We start from the raw sequence: 20398 nt of genomic DNA, 5'->3' as shown, positions 1-20398 counted from the left end.
GGATAGCATTAGTAGCTTTTGCATATTTCCTGAAATTTCATTTTAACAGTAAAGCCTCGTACACACGATAAGTCCATCTGATGAGAACGGTCTGATGGACCGTTGTCGTTGGTTAACCGATGAAGCTGCCTACACACCATCGGTTAAAAAAACGATCGTGTCAGAACGCGGTAATGTAAAACACAATGAAAAAAACAAAGTTCAATACTTCCAAGCATGCGTTGACTTGATTCTGAGCATGCCTGGATTTTTAACCGATGGTTGTGCGTACTAACGATCATTTTTTTTCCATTGGTTAAATTTAAAGCAAGTTGGCTTTTTTTTAACTGATGGTTAAATAACCTATGGGGCCCACACACGATCGGTTTTGACCAATGAAAACGGTCCATCAGACCGTTGTCCTCTGTTTAACCTATCGTGTGTACGAGGCCTTAAACTACCCTTGCAGGCTGTCATTTATGAAAACAGTCAGTTATGGCAATAACAATTGTTATTCTTTATTGAGTTGAGCCTTATTTATTTTTTATATTTAATTATGACCCTCTTGTGTAAAAAAAAAACAAATAAGGCTTATAACTAGATTTATGTATGTTTAATTACCAGGTAAATAAACCTTATCAAACAATGTCGAATCCCCTAAGTAAGCTCTCTGTCCTGAACAACACTCATACTCATTTCATCCTTGCGGACAATGGCACACTTGGAAAATATGGAGCAGAAGTTAAGTTACGGCGTCAGCTAGAGAAGCACATATCTCTTCAGAAAATTAACACTAGTAAGTGCTAATCAAAATCTTTACATATTGGTTTTCTTTCATGTTTTTTATTTGTATCTAACATATAGTTGAATGCGGTTAAAGGGGTTGTAATGGTTTGTTTTTTATTTTCTAAACAGGCTCCTTTAAGCTAGTGTATTGTTGGTTCACTTTACCTTTTCCTTCGATTTCCCTTCTAAATGTTTTTTTTCTTTGTCTGAATTTCTCATTTCCTGTTCTTCCTCAGTAAGCTTGCCCCCATCATCCGAACAATTCTGGCTGGGGGTTAGTCAGCGTGCTCGCCCCCTCCCTTGGAACAACATCCCTGCGGGGAGATGGAACAGCCTCTCCCCGCAGGGATGTAGTCCCAAGGGATGTGGTGAGCACGCTGACTAACCCCCAGCCAGAATGGCTTGGAAGATGGGGGCAAGCTAACTGAGAAAGAACAGGAAATGAGAAATTCAGACAAAGGAAGAAACATTTAGAAGGGAAATCGAAGGAAAAGATAAGTGAACCAACAATGCATTAGCTTAAAGGAACCTATTTAGAAAATAAAAATTAACCTTTACAACCCCTTTAAGGGTGGCACACTCATTTATCTTTTATAAGTTGCTCTTTATTCAAGCTATGCTCAGTCGGCACTTCTAGTACACATATAGAGGTATAAAGCATCAGTAACATTACCCGCATACACTGTGCTATTCAAATGATGATCTGTTGGGCCTGATACCACTACACCACCATCCTGAGCCATTGGCAAAAACAGGATGGATGCATTTATTCATGCTGTGTGTGCTTCTACGATATGCTTGTGCCAAAAAAAGAACCCGATTTTTTTTCCTATCATGCTGAATTTTTCCAATAGCCATTTGTTTTCTCTCCCACTCAGAAACGATCTATACTTTAGAGACTGAAGCCCCATACACACTATCAGTTTTCCTGATGGTTTTCTCTTCAGGTTTACCAATACCATCTAATATGAGGTCAAACCTTAAGAGTTTCAATTTGAATGCAATCAGGCAGGTCCTTGTACTACATGGTTTTGGTAAACCTGAAGAGAAAACCAGCAGGAAAACTGATAGTGTGTATGGGGCTTGAGATGTGAAAAAATTCAGAGAGCTTATTGGTTTCCAGTACATTGTAATTGCAATCACTGCACCTGGCAAGAACAATCTGTTCCAAGTCATGGTTGCGTACAACATCCATCCTCCCCATTCTATTGTTTAATTGATCAACAGTTGAACTTCTTGACCATTTCTGCATATTCTGAGCTGGGGCTACATGATTCATCATTTGGCTAGTTGTGTTAATGAGAAGGTGAACCCTAAAGAGTGGTCACAGACTATACAGCGCATCCTTGTATAGCTATACATTCTGTAATGAAGAATTCCAGGTATGAATATTTTATACCTTGTTACATCAGTCCAGCTTGGACAAATGTAGCAAAGCATTCTCTGATTGGACGAAGTGGAGAGTGTGGCATCACTTCCCTGCCTCCCCACTTTTTCTAATCACTGAGTGGCCAACCTGCTGTGTTCAGAATGCAGCAGGTCAGCCATTCAGCATGGGACCTGGAAGCTAGTGGAGATCACTGGAGTGGCAGTGCCTACTTCAGTAATTTCCAGCTTCAAGGGGGGTTGACTATATATGGTATATGTATAGTTACATTGGTTCTAGCTGGATACATTTTACTGTGTATAATATATCCCTACTTGGAATTCTTCTTTAGGGTTGCTGTTCATTGCTAGATGTTTGGCTTGTTTTCATAGAACTCATGGCACTTTTGAAAATGCATGATTTGTGCAATTTTGCAAATTTTGGTATACAGTTTACGGTTTACAGGCACAAGAACTTAGGTTAATTGTTTAGCGCATGGGGTAGGCAACCTAAAGAGGTTGGAACTCTACCTGAACAAAATGGTAGACGTCAAAGATCTTTGGGCTTAGTGTCGCCCAGTGTTGCCTCCTCAAACCTGATTTAAACTTCTAACTGCCGTACTACTTTGTAGCAATCGCGTGCATTGCACGGCAATTGTAGGTTTATTAAGGTGGTGAGGAGGCAACATATCTGCGCACCAAAACTCCTGCATTCAAAAAGTGCACTAAACCCGCAGGATATAGTAGAAGTCTATGGCTAAGCACAGTAAACCTGCAGGTACAGGGCACTGTGGGTAAACAGCAGTGCATCAGTGTGAAAGCAGTATAGTATTATGCCCAGTATATTGCTTCACACTGACCTGAAGATCTCTTCTTTCCTGCTGCTGGAACCATTCTGGAGACCGCTAGCCATATTAAGAGGTGGAGTGCAGTTAGTATCACTCCCCATGGGACATGAACCAACAATACAGAAGAGACATCAGCTTATGCGGCTCTTGCTCCCTAATACAGCTCCAACTTTACAAGTAGTCCCTCTGTATTGCACTCTGATGCTCTAAGATGGTGGGTCAGCAAGCTTAGACCGCGATTTACCAGTAACCTGTTCACAATCTACTGGTTGCTGACCCCCGGTTTAGTAGAACTCAAAGCTCACATTGTTATTCTTATAAGATATTCATTGCAATACTAAAACTATAGGAAAGATATCACTGGCTACCACTAAAAGTTTACATAGGAGTAATACCACTGCCATTAGCTAAAAGCCCTTCTCTCTTGAAAAATATATATTTGGTTTAGTTAGACTGGGAAGGGTATAAACTATAGTCTGTTTTTTATTCCTAAGGGTTTGTTCACACCTGCGGCAGTCTATACTGCCCCAAACCAAAGCATTGCGGCATATGTAATACTCTGAGCGGCTGGATGTTATCTTTTAGGTGCGAGGTTGGGGAGGGGCAAGGGTAAATCCTGTGTACTTGGCAGGGAGATTTTCCTTGCCTTTCTGTTCCAGTCATCACAAGGGAAATGAGGAGAACGGCCAAAGGTAGCAAAATAAAACCTTAAAGCGGATGTGCCACTAAAAAAATATATTAAAAGCCAGCAGCTACAAATACTGCAGCTGCTGACTTTTAATATAAGGACACTTACCTGTCCTGGAGTCCAGCGGTGATCGCAGCAGATGACGAGCCGATCGCTCGTCACCCTGCTGCTCCCCCCTCCATCCACGGTGAGGAACCAGGAAGTGAAGCGCTGCGGCTTCACTGCCCGGTTCCCTACGGCGCATGCGCGAGTCGCGCTGCGCCCGCCGATTGGCTCCCGCTGTGTGCTGGGAGCCGAGTGTTCCCAGCATACAACGGGGGACGGACGGAAGGTAAGGAAAAAACCCGTCCTTTGCCCGTATCGTAGGGCCGGAAGTGGGTGCAGATACCTGTCTGTAGACAGGTATCTGCACCCCCCTCCCCCCTGAAAGGTGTCAAATGTGACACCGGAGGGGGGGAGGGTGCCGATCAGCGGGACTCCACTTTAGAGTGGAGATCCGCTTTAATAACCCTTCTCCACTCTACAAAAAACAAGTGCTAGAATTGCTACCTGTGTCCCTAGTGGACAGAATAACCTTACTTCCTATCTCAATGACAGGAAGTTAGGAGTCAGGCCTTGTACACACGACCGAGAAACTCGACGGGCGAAACACATAGTTTTGCTCGTCGAGTTCCTTGTTAGGCTGTCGAGGATCTCGGCGAGCCAAATTTCTCCATTGCCGTCGAGGAAAAAGAAGACATGCTCTCTTTTTGGCTCGACGAGATCCTCGACAGTTTCCTCATCGAAAAGTGTACACACGACCGGTTTCCTCGGCAAAAAAAAAAACAGCAAGTTTCTTGCTGGTTTTTGCCGAGAAACTCGGTTGTGTGTACGAGGCCAAACCCTTACAATGCGGTCACAGAAAAACGATAACATATAATATTTTTTTATTCTTAGTCAATGAGTTTCTATGTAACATTTAAGCAATAGTCTCATCCTCATTATATACTTCATCATCTTTCCAATTACTATTCTAACTGTCAAGACATTTACTGTCATTAATAGAAATGTTGTGCATTTATTGAAGACACTGACAACGTGACACATGGGTTTCCCTTTGTCATCCTATGCCTGGGAATACAAATGAGGCAGGGACAGCAAAGGGATGCTCAGCTGTCATCTCCTGCATCTGCATAACCCTCATCATTAAATACATCACTGTTCCTAAAAATGTATATATTGAATCTAATGTTCCTATTTGTTCGTGAGCATTATTTATGCATGCTAAGTAGAATTTGCTGTAATAAATATGATCTTGTAAAGTAAAATGTTATGTAGTCACCTATACAAACCAGTCAGAAATCATCTGTCTTTGGTTGGTGTATTAAGAGACACTAAGGGGTTGATTTACTAAAGGCAAATAGACTGTATACTTTGTAAAGTGGACTTGCACTCTGCAAGTGCAGTTGCTCCAGAGCTTAGTAAATGAGTTAAGGTGTCACTTTGCAAAGAATACCCAAACACATGCAAGGAAAATAAAAAAAAACAGCATTTTTGCCTGCACATAATTGGATGATGGAAGTCAGCAGAGCTTCTGTTCATTTACTAAGCTTTAGTAAATCAACCCCTAAAAGCTGATTTCTGTTTCACTGGATATTGTGATTTTGTATTTCATGGCTCTTTTCATTATAATCATAAATAAGCTTTTTTAGGTGCATTTGTAAATAGTGAAGATCGGATGTGTTATGTTGATATTATAGGATTAGGCCAAGGTGTGCCTGTTGTAGCGCTCATTGTAGAAGGTGGTCCAAATGTGATTTCCATTGTTCTGGAATGCCTACGAGAAGAACCTCCCATCCCTGTAGTAGTTTGTGACGGAAGTGGACGTGCCTCTGACATCCTGTCTTTTGCACACAAGTACTCAGAGGAAGCAGGGTAGGATTTCATGTTCTTTATCATTGTTTACATTTTAAAGACGTAAAATTGTTCAGTTAATTTTTTTATTCCAGGTTTTTTGCTGCTGTGAAACGTGCAGCTATGTTATAAGTGTCACATTCAAACAATATATAGTTTGAAAAAATGACTTCCTGTGGGCTGAGCTACACAGGTAGTATGTAGTAGCAATCAGTAGCATTGCATGGGATAGCAGACGGGAATTAACCCTTAACACTTTAAATAAATAAAATTAAATAAATAAAAGACAGCAGACCACTGTTGGATGTTAAAGGCAGCGGTTGTTTGATATTGGTTTCAAAATATTGTGATAAATACTATCAACACAATATAAATAAATAAGTATTAAAATAAGCATTAAAGCTAACCTAGCCACTACGCCTCAGGCTGCCAACACAACAACCCAGCTAGCACACTTGTACCAAACTTACTAAAAATATATTTTCATCATAAATATATAAACAAATAAATATGAGACATAAGCTAGTCCCCCTTTGCTGTTAAACACATGTTTTTTTTATTTTATTAAAAAGCAAAGGTGACACTACCACATAAGAAAACAACCGCGACAAGATATATACTAAAAAAGAGGGGGGTGGGGGGGGGGGGGAAAGAACACCACAGCTCCAATGTCTTCTGAGGCGAATGAGCCTGGGCTGAACGGAACCCGTTTTAAATAGCCCAAATCGGGCTGAAAACCTGCTGGTTCTGACTGGTTTGAACTGACCTTTCCCGGGCTTTCTGTCCAGAACCCCAGGAAAGGTCACCCAAAGGACAAGGAGCACGCCAAAATCCCCCAGGAAAGGTCACCTGGGGGACAAATGAGCCAGTTTAAACGGACCTTTCCCGGGCTTTCTATTCAGGCCCAGGAAAGGTCACCCAAAGGCCAAGTGCTCTATTTCCCTCAAAGGGAACCAATAAATCCTTAAGGGAGACCTAACACTGTCCCCTGTCGCTCTCCAATGAGGAAAAGGGGGGCTAGAAACTGCACCTTTTCCTGTCATTCTAGAAATTACATTGTGCCATCATATAAGGCCTCGTACACACGACCGAGTTTCTCGGCAAAAACCAGCAAGAAACTTGCTGGGAGATATTTTTTTGCCGAGGGAACCGGCCGTGTGTACATTTTCGTCAAGGAAACTGTCGAGAAACTCGACGAGCCAAATAGAGAGCAAAGTCTCTATTTACTAGACGGGAATGGAGAAAATTGGCTTGCCGAGTTCCTCGACAGCCTAACAAGGAACTCGACGAGGAAAACGATGTGTTTCGCCCGTCTAGTTTCTCAGTCGTATGTACGAGGCTTAAGATTAATCACCAATTCATGCTGCTTTTGTAGCTCAGAAACTTGGAGCTACAGTATTTGTTTCATCTTTGTAAAGATCAGTGGCTAGCTAGATGAATAAACACTAGCTTTTAGAAGCTTAAAGTGGTTGTAAATCTTTACATATACCCAGTGAAGTGATTGGCCTCATGCAATACACAAAGGTGAAACAAATCCTCCTACGTATGTTGTACCTGTTTTTCTAAAGCTGTCTTTCCCCTACACCCATTCAAAGTGCAAAATTTACACAAGATTTCTTAGCTCTGAAAAGCAGGGGGTGGAGAGCTGAAGTGCCATCAGTGAGCTGACTGGAAGGAAGGGACACACCCCCTCATCACACAGCATACAGAAACAGAGCTGAGGCTGTCAATCACATGCTGTGCCCTCCTCTATCACCATTTTACTCTTGGTGTCCGGAATACTCACCGAAGTGATTTGTGCAGATGGCAGGGGAACAAGGCAGTGAACAGAAATGAAGTGTAGTACACACTATAGAGGGATATGCTTTGTTCATATTATATGTCTCAGGTTTGCAACCACTTTGAGATTATAAAGTTGCCTGTGCACGTATGTATTATGTGGTAAAAATAACTCCAATTATTCGCTTTTAATTCGCAGCTCTGCACTACAAAAAATAGGAAAAAATAAGAGAAAAATAAAAAGCTTTCACTGCACTACTTACCACCTCTTTGGCACTGCACCCCAGAGACTCATCTTTTCAAGGTCCAGGGCCAGTGGTTTTCTGGGTTGAATGATGGTCAGCATCATTCAACACATTTCCTGTGTGTCCAAGTTGTCATTGATACCTTATGAAGGTAAATCCCTACATCAACCTGGGATCACACTGCAAAACTGAAGCAGCACTGATGAGAAAAAGATAAAGACCAGGGACATTTTGTGATCTGCCAGAAGGCTCCTAAATATAAGTTATGTCTAAAGACTCATACACACGGTCGGACTTCAAACAAACTTTTCCGTGAATTTTTGTCCGAAGGGCGTTGGCCGTGAACTTGGTATGCATACACACGGCAGGACTTTTTCAGCTAACAAACACGAACATAGTGACGTAATTGACATACTACGTGGTTTTTCTGCTCTTTAGTGGCACCCTTTGGGCAACTTCTGCTATTGCTGGTTGATCTTTTGCATTGGTTCTGAGCATGCGTGTTTGTACTTTGGACTTAAGTCCGATGGACTTCTGTACACACGATTGGACTTTGATCCATAAGACTTTTGTTGCCGGAAAGTTTGTCTGTTTGCAGAGCGAACATTTGTCCGATGAAAACCGAAAAAGTTTGTCCGATGGAGTGTACACACGGTCGGATTTTATGAAAAATCTGGTCATTTTGAAGTTTGTTGTCAAAAAGTCAGATCGTGTGTATGAGGCTTCAGGAGGATTAAAAAAAAATCTGAGTGGGATATGAGAAGGAAATGTTCTTACTTTTTATTTACTGGAGTTCTGTTTTGGAAAGCCTGTTTCCAGCTGCTTGCTATAAGATATTGCACAGCGCTGCTCTTTGCTTAATATATTAACAATTGCGCGGTTGTGCGACGTTGTACCCAAACAAAATTGACATCTTTTTTTCCAAAAAAATAGAGCTTTCTTTTGGTGGTATTTGATCACCTCTGCGTTTTTTTTTTTTTTTGCGCTATTAACAAAACAAGAGCTTAATTTTTTTTAAAAAGCAATATTTTTTACTTTTTGCTATAATAAATATCGCCCAAAAATATGTAAAACATTTTTTCCTCAGTTTAGGCAGATATGTATTCTTCTACATATTTTTGGTAAAAAAAATCACAATAAGCGCATATTGATTGCTTTGCGCAAAAGTTATTGCATCTACAAAATAAGGGATAGATTTATGGCACTTTTATTATTATTATTTTTTTATTAGTAATGGCGGCAATCTGATTTTTATCATGACTGCGACATTGCGGTGGACAGATCGGACACTTTTGACACTATTTTGGGACCATTGGCATTTTTACTGGCGATCAGTAGTATAAAAATGCACTGATTACTGTGTAAATGTCACTGGCAGGGAAGGGGTTAAACACTAGGGGGCAATCAAGGGATTAACTGTGCTCCCTCAGTGTGTTCTAACTGTAGGGGGATGGGCTCACTAGAACATGACAGAGATCACTGCTCACGATCACTGGGAGTAGATCCCTGTCATGTTGCTAGGCAGAACAGGGAAATGCCTTGTCTACATCTCCCCGTTCTGCCTCTCCGTGCCATGATCGTGGGCCACCAACAGACATCCGCGGGACCCGCGGGCACGCTACCAGCTTTGTGCACACGCCCGTTAGCCGCCAATGACACAGCGACATACAGGTACATTGTTTTACGCACCCGTGTCACATTGCCGACGTATATCGGCATGTGGTTAAAGACAAACATTGTTTAGCTTGTGGCAAAATTCATATTTATGTAATTTTCTGTTTGTGACTCTACTGGATAGACTTTTCCTTCTTCTATTGGTGCACAAATGTTTATTTTCACATGAAATGCACTTTTACGAGACAGCTTGGTCATGTAAATGTGGCGGAAAATATAAATAACGGCCTTTGGAATTAATTATTATTATACATGATTTATACAACAGTTCGCACAGTGCTTTACAACATTAGGGCAAACAGCACAGTTATAATACAATTCAATATGGGATAAATCAGAGGGCCCTGCTCATTAGAACTTACAATCTAAAATATTCAAATTAGACAGTGGTAATAGTGGTCTTTCGAACATGCAAAAATATGTGTGGTGCAGCAAAAAGCAGTTATATAAGATACACTCAGTAAATCCAGTTGACCCATGAGATAAGACCTTTGGCGAATAGTAGACTGTAGACAGTAGACTTTGTTTTTTTTGGGTCATTCATTGTGATCTCAATTCATAAATTAGAAAATTTGTAAATTCTAAAAGTTGAAAATCCGAAAATAAGAAAGAAATTCCAAAAATTCTAAAGAATAACTAACTAACCAATGATAACTAACTATTAAAATTATAGGTAATTTAATTTCCTTTCAAATTTGGCTGTTAGCGAATGTAACGAATTCAAATTTATCCGAAGTTATAAATTATCTGAAATAACGAAATCTAAATAAATAAAACAGAACAAATTAATAATAAATATTAACCACTTCATTACTGGGCACTTAAACCCCCTTCGTGCCCAGACCAATTTTCAGCTTTCAGCGCTGACGCATTTTGAATGACAATTGCGTGGTCATACAACACTGTACCCAAATTATATTTTATCATCTTTTCCCCACAAATAGAGCTTTCTTTTGGTGGTATTTGATCATCTCTGCGATTTTTTTTTTTTCGCTATAAACAAAAAAGACAGAAAATTTTGAAAAAAAAATCACAATATTTTTTACTTTTTGTTATAATAATATCCCAATTTTTTTAAAAAAAAATATATTTTTTTTTTCCTCGGTTTAGGCCGATACGTATTCTTCCACATATTTTTGTAAATCTGTAAAAAAAAACATTTTCACATTTATACACATGTAAACGCAAGCATTTACAGACCATCTCATCTCTTTTACACAGGATCTATGTGGCATGTGTACAGTAGATGATCAGCAATTTCATTCCAGCTACGTGCATGTGACCCAAATGATCCCCTCATAGTCTTTTTCTAAAAAAACATGTACAATTTGAAGAGCAGTTTAAAGCCCTTTCACATGGGGCAGACTCCGTCCAGCATATCTGGATTTCTCCGCTGATCCCTGCTGAGCAGGTGGCTGACAGGTCCGTGTCTGCTCTGCTATGCAGAATGGACCCACTCTCCTCTATGGGGCAGTTAGATGGAAATGGACTGCCTGTGCATTTCTATCCGACTGTCATTCGATCTGGTCCGCCAGACGAATGGTGAACGTGCCCCCATCCGTCTGTTTTTGTCAGCCCGAATCAAATCAGATGACGGCGGGAGAGCAATGGATGGTCTTGATTGGGTGTGCCTGAAAAATGGACAGTCAGACCCAATTGGAACATTCATGTGAAAGGAGTCTATTTGCATCTTTTTACTTTTATTTTATATTTATGGCAGCCCTGCTCCAATAAAAATAAAAGAAAGAACCTCCTTTCCTGCACTGTCCCCTGAAACTATACCACTCCATGTATGGGGGGGGGGTGATGCCTCCAGGGGGTAGTTGGGAAGACATGGGTGCGGGAGAAGAGGCCAGATTTTGCTTTAATGTATACACAGTAGGCTCTCAGCTTGGCTTGCACTTATTAATATAACATTATGAGATTTTTTTATACTCTGGCTACTTTCTTTAATGTGTATTTGTAGGATAATCAGTGAATCCCTTCGTGATCAACTTCTTGTTACCGTTCAGAAAACATTTAACTACAGTCGGAACCAGGCTCACCAGCTCTTTGTTGTCCTTATGGAATGTATGAAGAAAAAGGAACTGGTAAGAAAAATATAGAAATTGCATGGTAAATCTAACAGGGTACAGAACCAGATACACATTGCTCCTAAATTTGCTAGGAACACATGCAGCGTCTTTCTGCCAAGCAGTATTTGTTGCCTGTCACACTGACATTAGAGAAGCACAAGTATTGTGTAAAGAGACAGCAATCACACTGAGATATGCATTTAAATAGACACTGTCATCTTGCTCATTCAGGTCACAGTGACAGTTTCTTTGCAAAGGGCTACTTAACCTACTTATAATCACTTTGCAAGTACTGCCCTACTGCTCCTTCCTGTGTTGCAGCTGGCAACAATACCTGGTGCATTAGGGTGTGGGTACCTATGTGACAATGCTCATGTCTAGCAGACAATCAATAGATTTTAGTGCTGTCACATGACAGAGGAAGTGACATCACTGCTTACCAGAAGCGACCAGTGGTACATTTTTTGGGGGGAGGGGTGGCAAATAGTACCCCCCCCCCCCCACCCCCCGTCGGTCGGTCCAGTCTGGAACACTTACCCCATCTATGGTGGGCAGCGTTTCTCCCGTGCTTCACCAGCAGCTTCTTTTGCTCTGCGGCAGCAACGGCTTTCCCTTCCCCTGCTCTCCATGGGCATCACGGCGGCTTCCGTTTCCTCCCTCCTCCTCCTCGGCGGCCAATTGTGACTCTTCTCTTTTTGGCTAATCGGAAAACGGGTCTCAGACCTGCTTCTGATTGGCTGGATTAAAGATCAGTGTTTCAATAGCAAATATTAATTTTCTGTTGCAATACATGGGTATGCTCATGGCGCAATGCTCTGCGCCCTGAGCCCACCCTATTTTAAAGCCTATTAGAGTCTACTGCTCTAATCAGGTGGTTAAAAAAAACACCCTCACCACTAATTCACGCGCCCGGCGTCCTGAAAGGGGCCAGATGCATAAATAGAGGGTGGCTGAGGCGGCCGTGGATATATTCATTCATAGCATGAGCTCTATCTATTCAAATAGAGGGTGGAATGGTTTGAGGGGGCGGCGCCCGGGCACCCCTAATGGACAGGCAGCCACTGCTGCTTACCCTAGCATCTGACTCTAGCCAATATTGGGAATTTTAGTGTCGGCTGTGACAGAGGAAGGAGCGGTAAAAACTGCTGGCAAGCTGAGGATCAGTGGGTTCCTTTCGCAAAAACTTTATTGCAGATCCTAACTTACATTCTGCACACACTAAGATGGAACATTTCAAACTTTTTACAGATGACAAATCCTTCAACCTATATCAGCCTTTCTCTATTTTTTACCCTCAAGGAACCTTTGCAATAATTTTCAAGAGAGACCCAATTTATTGGGGGTTAGTGAGGAAAAATGCACCTGAGATTGATAGTCAGGGAAGAGTGCCCTCTTACAATGGTGGTTAGAATACCACCCTTACAGACAGTTAAAAAGATCATTGGTGTCATGCTGCTGGCTATTTCAAGTGGCATTGGCCCTGGGACTAGGCAGGCACAATCAAAGAGGGGGTCAATCAGACACAACTAAAATAACCTCCTTACAACATCTAAAGAATCCCTAGTGTTCCAGGAAACACTGATTGAGAATGGCTGTCCTAAATCTTAGGCCTCGTACACACAACCGTTTTTCTCGGCAGAATCCATCAAGAAACTTGGTGGGAGAGATTTTTTGCAGAGGAAACCGGTCGTGTGTACATTTTTCATCGAGGAAACTGTCGAGGAACTCGTCAAGGCAAAAAGAGAGCATGTTCTCTTTTTCCTCGACGGGAATGGAGAAAATTGGCTCGTTGAGTTCCTCGACAGCCTAACAAGGAACTCGACGAGGAAAACGATGTGTTTCGCCTGCCGAGTTCCTCGGTCGTGTGTACGAGGCCTCAGACTCCATTCACATTTCTTGTTTCCTGAATGTGTGACAAAACACATAGGAAATGTGCGCTTTGCCACACGTTTTGTTGCAGGGCAAACACGCTACATATATGTCCAAGCGCACATTAACCACTAGCTTTTAAAGCCAATTCTGACAAATCTTTCATACATGTAAAAATCTGCATTTTTGCAAGAAAATAACTTAGAAGTTAGAACACCTCTAAGCAGAGGCCCTAGGAAATAAAATGGTGAGTGTTGCATTTTTGTATGTCACATGGTAGTTCCAAATTTTCGAACAAAATACACTTTAACTAATTCTAGTTTACACAAACACAAAATAACAACCAATTTTTGGTAAATTATAAAAGATGATGTTACTCCAAGTAAATAGATACCAAACATGCCACACAATAAAATTTCACATGTTCATGGAATGACAACTAAATTATCTATAGGCAAATCTTTAAAAGCCTTTACAGGTTACCAGTTTAGAGTTACCCTATAAATATTATTCTCACTCTGACGTTCGTGATGATACCTCACATACCACCCGTAAAAGTAATTCAGCGGCTGCATAGCTGCTCGGATTACTTTAACAAAAAAATCGACTGCTTGAAAAAATGATGACCGCTTTAATACCAAGACATATATATACGTTTGTAGGTGTTGAAGCGGTTAAAAACATGTGGCGCTACATGGCCAAAAATGTTCTGGAGCTTCTTTGGCACATTTGTTGCCCATAGGGCCATTCAAGTGAATGGGCTGCCCTATGTGCGACATGCAAAAAAAACGCAAAAAAAAGCACAGGCACTAGAGTTACCGCTAACCAAAGGTGTGAATGCAGCCTGAAACTAAAGACTAGCTACAGTCCTTTCACATATGACATGCTTATTATAGTCATTAAACAATGTACCTAAACAAACATAAGCTGTCATATCTGAACCACAAACATTTTTGGTACTCAGAAAACCAAATGTAGCTTATTGCCATTCCAGTGCCATTTCTGAGCTGTTTCAGATGAGTGCTAATAGAGAGATTTTTCTTTTACTACATTGATGTGACCAGTTTAGGTAAATAATGCAGCTGCAGCATCCTTCTAAAGATGAGGGCATTTATCCAGAAATGAAACTACCATTGCAGCAAACCTAAGACCTAGGAATCGAAAAAAAACATTGCTTTTTTAGCAGTTACTAAAATTATGGCTGAATGCATATTGAAACAGAAAGGTTATTTTAGAAGGATTAAATCAGATTAAGATTTACTAAGTAGACAAACAGGGGCTTATTTACTAAAATTAGTGCAAAATCTGGTGAAGCCAATCAGCTTCTAATTTCAGCTTGTTCAATTAAGCTTTGGCAAAAAAAAAAAAAAAAACCTGGAAGCTGATTGGTTTCTATGCAGAGCCGCACCAAATTTTCCGTGCTCCAGTTGAAGTAAATCAACCCCACTGTGTTGCACTGCTTCAATGTGTTAAATAAATATATGTGCTATATTTTCACACATTAAATAAATATATCCTATCAGTTTAAGATCAAATTATCATGCCATAATTACTAGTCGGCAAAAAACAATAATATTACATATGTAAATCAAATATTTAACCACCCTGGCGATATGATTATGTCAGATTTTTGCGGTACATGTGTTGTGCATAGAAATTTGGCATTTTATATTGTAGGCCTGTAATTCTAAGTAATAACACTCTAGTGTCTAGTAGACATCCCGGGTATGATAAAGTTTGAAACACAAAATCATAAATGATATTATAATAAATAACTATAAATAATTATAAAAAATAATAATAATATAATAATAAAATTAATTTCCCCCACGATTCACTATCGCTCAATTCTGCAAGTGTTCTAGTTTACTATCGATGTTTTCTAGCTGGTCTAAAACCACTTTTGATGTAAAGGGACACTTTCTGGTTGCCATGGACAATCTCAAGTTTCCAGCCAGAAAGAATATATAATATATATAATGTGTGTATATAATATAAAAGTACATGCAGGACACTGGACAAAGCACTAGGGACAAAATGGATGTGAAATGATTTCATACAGTAATGTAATCTGTAAGATTCCAGTGTACTGTATGTGTTATGTTTTGTGTACTTTTTGAATTTTCCACCAGGCTCCGCCCCGGTGCGTCGCAACGCTCGCAGGGAACGGAGCCTGGCACACAGAGGCATCTGGCGGAGGACACAGCCCGCGGACACAGCGGGGGACATCGCTGGATCCTGGGGACAAAGTAAGTACACTGTACCAGGATCCTGAGATGCAATCCCGAGTGTGGCTCGGGGTTACCGCTAATGGTAATGAAATTTAATAGTATTTCGGTATACTATGTCTGATTCTCCACAAGGGCTTTTCAGGGGTCCTCACTTGGCCCCATCTCTATCTCTGTTTTTCAGTTGTGTTTTTTGCTCTGGAGGTATCCCGTCCATTTGTGACGAAACAGTAACCGTCAGGGAGGTTATTGAAACAGAAAATCCAACAAATGTAGATAAAGTTCTACAGATGAATAGATAATCACACAAAATAATGCCCCATAGATGTGCACTCATGTAGGTCTTCTGTGTGTAATAGTAAGTCCAGTGTGCCTCCACCAAAGAAGTAATAAGGATGCTTACTAGGCTCCTAGACCTCGATACCATGGAGGTCTAAGCAAGCTCAGCATTCACCAACTAACTCCAGGTGGACAAATGTGACCTTCTATTTACTCAGCACTTCTTCAGACAGTGGTTTCCAGCATCAACAGAATTGACAGCACTCAGGGAAGAAAGCTAATGCAAAACTCCATAGTGTAGCAAACTTTTACCTCTTTCATTTAAAAAGCAGGGTAAAACTACTCACAAGACAGTGGGGTACACAGTTTTCCAACAAAAGGTCACTCGCTCCAGCAGATGTGATGCCATCACCACTAGGCTCCGCCTTACATGCATTTTGTTCTAATGGATGTCTTCCAGGGGCATACATTTTTTTAAACACATTGAGGCAGTGCAACACAGTTTGTTTTACATTTTAAGTTGCTGCACTTGTATCCGGGTGGTGGTCAAAATCGTTGTCTCTTTTTATGTAATTGAGGGTTGTTGTTTTTTTGTTTAGTTTTTTTGCTCTTTTGCACAGTTTTTTTATTTTTATTAAGATTTACTAAGATCAACTGGTTTTAGGCCTTTGGATTTAGAAGATATACCCTAAAAACTTCAACAGAGTTCCTAACCTCAGCAGCAGTTCCCTAGAGACTTATGCTGACATGACATGGCAGGACTTAATCTTTATCACAGGAGCAGCTGGGGCTGATGCACACTGCAGCTCAAAGTAGTGGCTCCTACAGGCTTTTGAGCTCTTTTGAGCTTATATTTATTTTTTGCCTGGAAACTCCCCTCCATCTTAGCCAATGTATCCATGCACACTATGGCTTTTGCAGTTTTTTTTCAGGCATATGCTCCTACAGGCAGAAAAAAAACGTCCCCACTAAACTCGCGTTTTTGAGAGGAGCTAGTGCTCCACAGAGCTCAAAAAAAGTTCAAAAAAGCAAAAAAGCTTGAAAATGCTCAAAAATGTTTGTTCCAGTCTTTTGCTTTGTTTATACAGTGGTTAAGAAAATACTATCTACGAGGGTTTGTGAAAAGAAATGCTTGTGCTCAAAAAAGCTCAAAGGAGCTCAAAAGGAGTTTTAAAAAGCTTAAAGAACCTCAATAAAAACCATGCACAAGAGCACAAAAAAGCACAAGATTCTTCAAGCTGGAATAACAGTTCAAATGCCTGTAAAAGCAGCTTTTTTTGAGCAGCAGTGTGCATGAGCCCTAAGAGTCAATTCACATGTAGTACAGTGAATGACATTCTTCCACACTTGAAGAACGCCAATCACCGCTAAGACACACACAAAACAATTGTGTGTCCTTGTGATTTACTGCAGCTGGAATGGACAGCTGCCACACATAACCTCAACGTGCCAACCACCTCCCAACACTTTAACAGTTCTGAAAGCTGGGAGGCATTCAGGTCATGTGACCACTGTGATTGGCTGTCACAGAGGTTACATGATCGGAAAGCTCCCGATCACAGGTAGGCACTGAGAGCTTACTAAACCCCGCCATCTGTCGTACTGGGAGCTTGCAGGGAGCACGCTCTCAGAATGGTAAGTTGTCTTAACAGGGCCACATATATGTGGCCACTCGATATTAAGGCCCACCCACTGAGCTGCCACATATATGCGTATGTGGCCAAGGGCTGGCACCAAGAGGTTAAACGGCTGCAGTTCAGTGTGCGGCAGCTCTCAGGACAGTGTGAATGTGGGGCCCTAACAAGCTCCTATGTAAAATGATACTTTCAGGCAATGTCTGCACCCAGCCTATGAAAATTTAATCATAAAATATGACGTAACATTATTGTTACATGCATTTAATTTGTCTCTTTTGTGCACAATAGGAGAACCTTGATCTGAATAGCATCAGTTAAAGCAACCTTACAAATAAAATAAAAAAGTTTCTATTTAGTTTATTAATGCTTATATTACTCTAATTAATTACTTTTGTTTTTATTGAGATTTTTTGCAATTATAAATTTAAGACTATTTCATTTGAATTCCCCTTTATTACATTTATAAACAACCAGATAAAGCATGTGCACGAAACATGTAGATTGTAGTACATTTACAGTTAATATATTTTTAAGTTCATACTAAGGTGTCTCACATATAGTATAAGGCAGTTACCAAATTCCCTACAGTTCTTTCGACCTACTTAGATTTTTTAAAGTTATATTTCAGTAAGTTGGTCATGGAATAGAACTATAATTATTACTGACCTTCTCATCATTATGGGGTTCATCTAAAGAATTCAAGTATATAAATTAAAGGACCAGTTTTGTGATTGTAAAATTGAGTAATTATAGCTATGTATGTATATAATATAACATATTTCTATGTAAGGTGACTTGCATTTTGAAGTTCCTTTTCTTACAATAACTACAATAGATCCACATAAGCTCGCTGCTTGCCAGAGCTTACAGACTAATGGTTGTGATTCAAATTAATATTTTTGCTGAAAACAACAAATGTTTATGTCGTCTTTTTCCCTAATAAAGATTCCTGTGTTCCTTTTGCCTTGTGTGTGACTGGTCACTGTGTCATATTCCTCATTCAATGTGCCCTGCCATTCTTCATCCTTGTATACTGTCAGTGTCTGGCTGATCATGGGACCGCATCTAATGAGCACACAAATGTGGTAATATTTCATTTATAAAATCACTCACATAGAAAGGACAAAGCAGTACTTGTGTGCATTTCCTGTGAAGGCCTGCTTTTATTTCTCTGACTAATTCTCAGTATTTTACGTATTTACTGAGACAATATTCCATTAAAGGCATCCATGTGATAGTCAGCTGACAGCGTTGAAAATCAGAGGAAATGGAAAATATAGGAAAAAGAAAAATGGTAACTTGTATGGAAAAATATCCATTAAACACATTTGAAGAGGTTTTCAGTATTACCTTAAAGGAAAACCATATATTTTAGATACATTACATGTGAATTAATAAATATAAATATATATATATATATATATATATATATATATATATATATATATATATATATATAAATATGTGTGTGTATATGTATATATATATATATATATATATATATATATATATATATATATATATATATATATATATATATATATATATATATATATATATATATATATCACATATACACACTCAAACATGTATGGGGTATTCTTTTATGCTTATTACTTATGCAGCATTTGCTTCCTGTAGTGCTACAAACTGACTGTGCTTCTTGGTACAGAGCTATTCTTTCCAGAATGGTTCCTCTTTACAGAATGCTCCTGAAGGACCACCCATCTGTGTTTTTCTCATTCAACCTGTCTCATGGACATAAGTGTGCTCAGCCTATTGCATTAGGGTGTGCACCCCAAAGCTCAAACACACACTACTGATCGTTCACTGTTTATTCAAAAAGGGAAGGGGACAGTAAATTACTGTACATATTTACCAGCCCCTTCCCCCATTTATCCTAAAACATCCTGCAGCATCAGCCGCTGGCAGAGGAGAGAAGCCAACAGAGGTGCGGTGGGAAGGGGGGGAGCTAGGGAAGTAGTGGGAATCTATGCTGCACAGGGGATTAGGGTGTGCCTGGGCACAACTGGCACACCCTGTGCACACGCCTATGCTCATGGAACACAATTTTTACTTCAACATGTTTCTTGCCCAAAATGTTGGCTTTAAAACATTTTTGTGGAGAATGTTTTCTTGCCCTTCTTTAGCACTGTCCTTTAGCCAAAACTTTCTCTTTTTCATGCTTCAACTTTTTCACCACTTACTTACTTACTGTAAACATGTTACACGAGGCAGGATGGATTTACCATGGCCAGGTCCATTTGCAATGAAACAAATCTTATTGCAAGGGAGCCTCTAGTGCAGTGGTCTCCAAACTGCAGTCTGTGGGCTGCATGCAGCCCTTTGCTTGCCTTTATCTGGACCTTGGGGCACTGTTCCAACAACAGGGTACTGTTCCTTCCACTAACACCAATGATAGGCCACTATTCCTCCAACTAATACCACTGATGGGTCACTATTCCTCATGTAATTTATTTGCATCCACACACCACCAAGCCTGAGACATTGGGGTTGACTTGGTTAAACTTGAGAATGCAAACTCTTCCAACTTTAGCTTGTTCAATTGAGCTTTGACAAAAAAAATGGAAGCTGATTTCTTCCAAGTTATTTCCTGTAAATGACCAATTGCACCCCAAACCCATCCACCCCCCCTCCTGTAACATGTTTGTAGTCTGTATCAGTAGAGTTGCCTAGGGTGACAATCATGGCTTCCTCCAAAGATCAGTACAGGAGCGACACCTAGGGACAGGAATTGTGATATTTGCAGGGTCACCAGGTGAAAATAAAACAAAAAAAAGCTTGAAAAAAGAAAACAACTAAGCCTCTTACACACGACCGGTTTTCTCTGCAAAAACCATCAAGAAGACTGCTTCTTGCCGAGATTACCATTTGTGTGTACGAGGTATTCAGCTTTCTCATCAGGAAATCTGGGCAGAATCTCGACAAGAAAAAAAGAGAACCTGCTCTCTTTTTTCTCGTTGAGATTCTTGTCGGCCTGTTTCCCAACGAGAAACCCGACAGTGTGTATAATTACCTGTCGCTGTGGAAAC

The 20398-nt window shown here is 40.3% G+C and overlaps 1 protein-coding gene across 1 annotated transcript in view; it reads left to right on the top strand.

Moving 5' to 3' along the window:
- The window catches only part of TRPM1 (transient receptor potential cation channel subfamily M member 1), a 137779-nt gene that overhangs the window by 25557 nt on the left and 91824 nt on the right, over window positions 1–20398 (top strand). Inside the window, exons 6-8 of the mRNA XM_040342820.1 lie at window positions 604–775; window positions 5406–5580; window positions 11224–11347. Coding sequence (XP_040198754.1) covers window positions 604–775; window positions 5406–5580; window positions 11224–11347 — 471 coding nt within the window. The remainder of the gene's footprint in view (window positions 1–603; window positions 776–5405; window positions 5581–11223; window positions 11348–20398) is intronic.

The sequence above is a fragment of the Rana temporaria genome, chromosome 3, assembly GCF_905171775.1.
Source record: "Rana temporaria chromosome 3, aRanTem1.1, whole genome shotgun sequence".
Classification (NCBI taxonomy): domain Eukaryota; kingdom Metazoa; phylum Chordata; class Amphibia; order Anura; family Ranidae; genus Rana; species Rana temporaria.
Note: the sequence above shows the minus strand (reverse complement) of the source record. Positions and strands in the feature narration are given on the sequence as shown.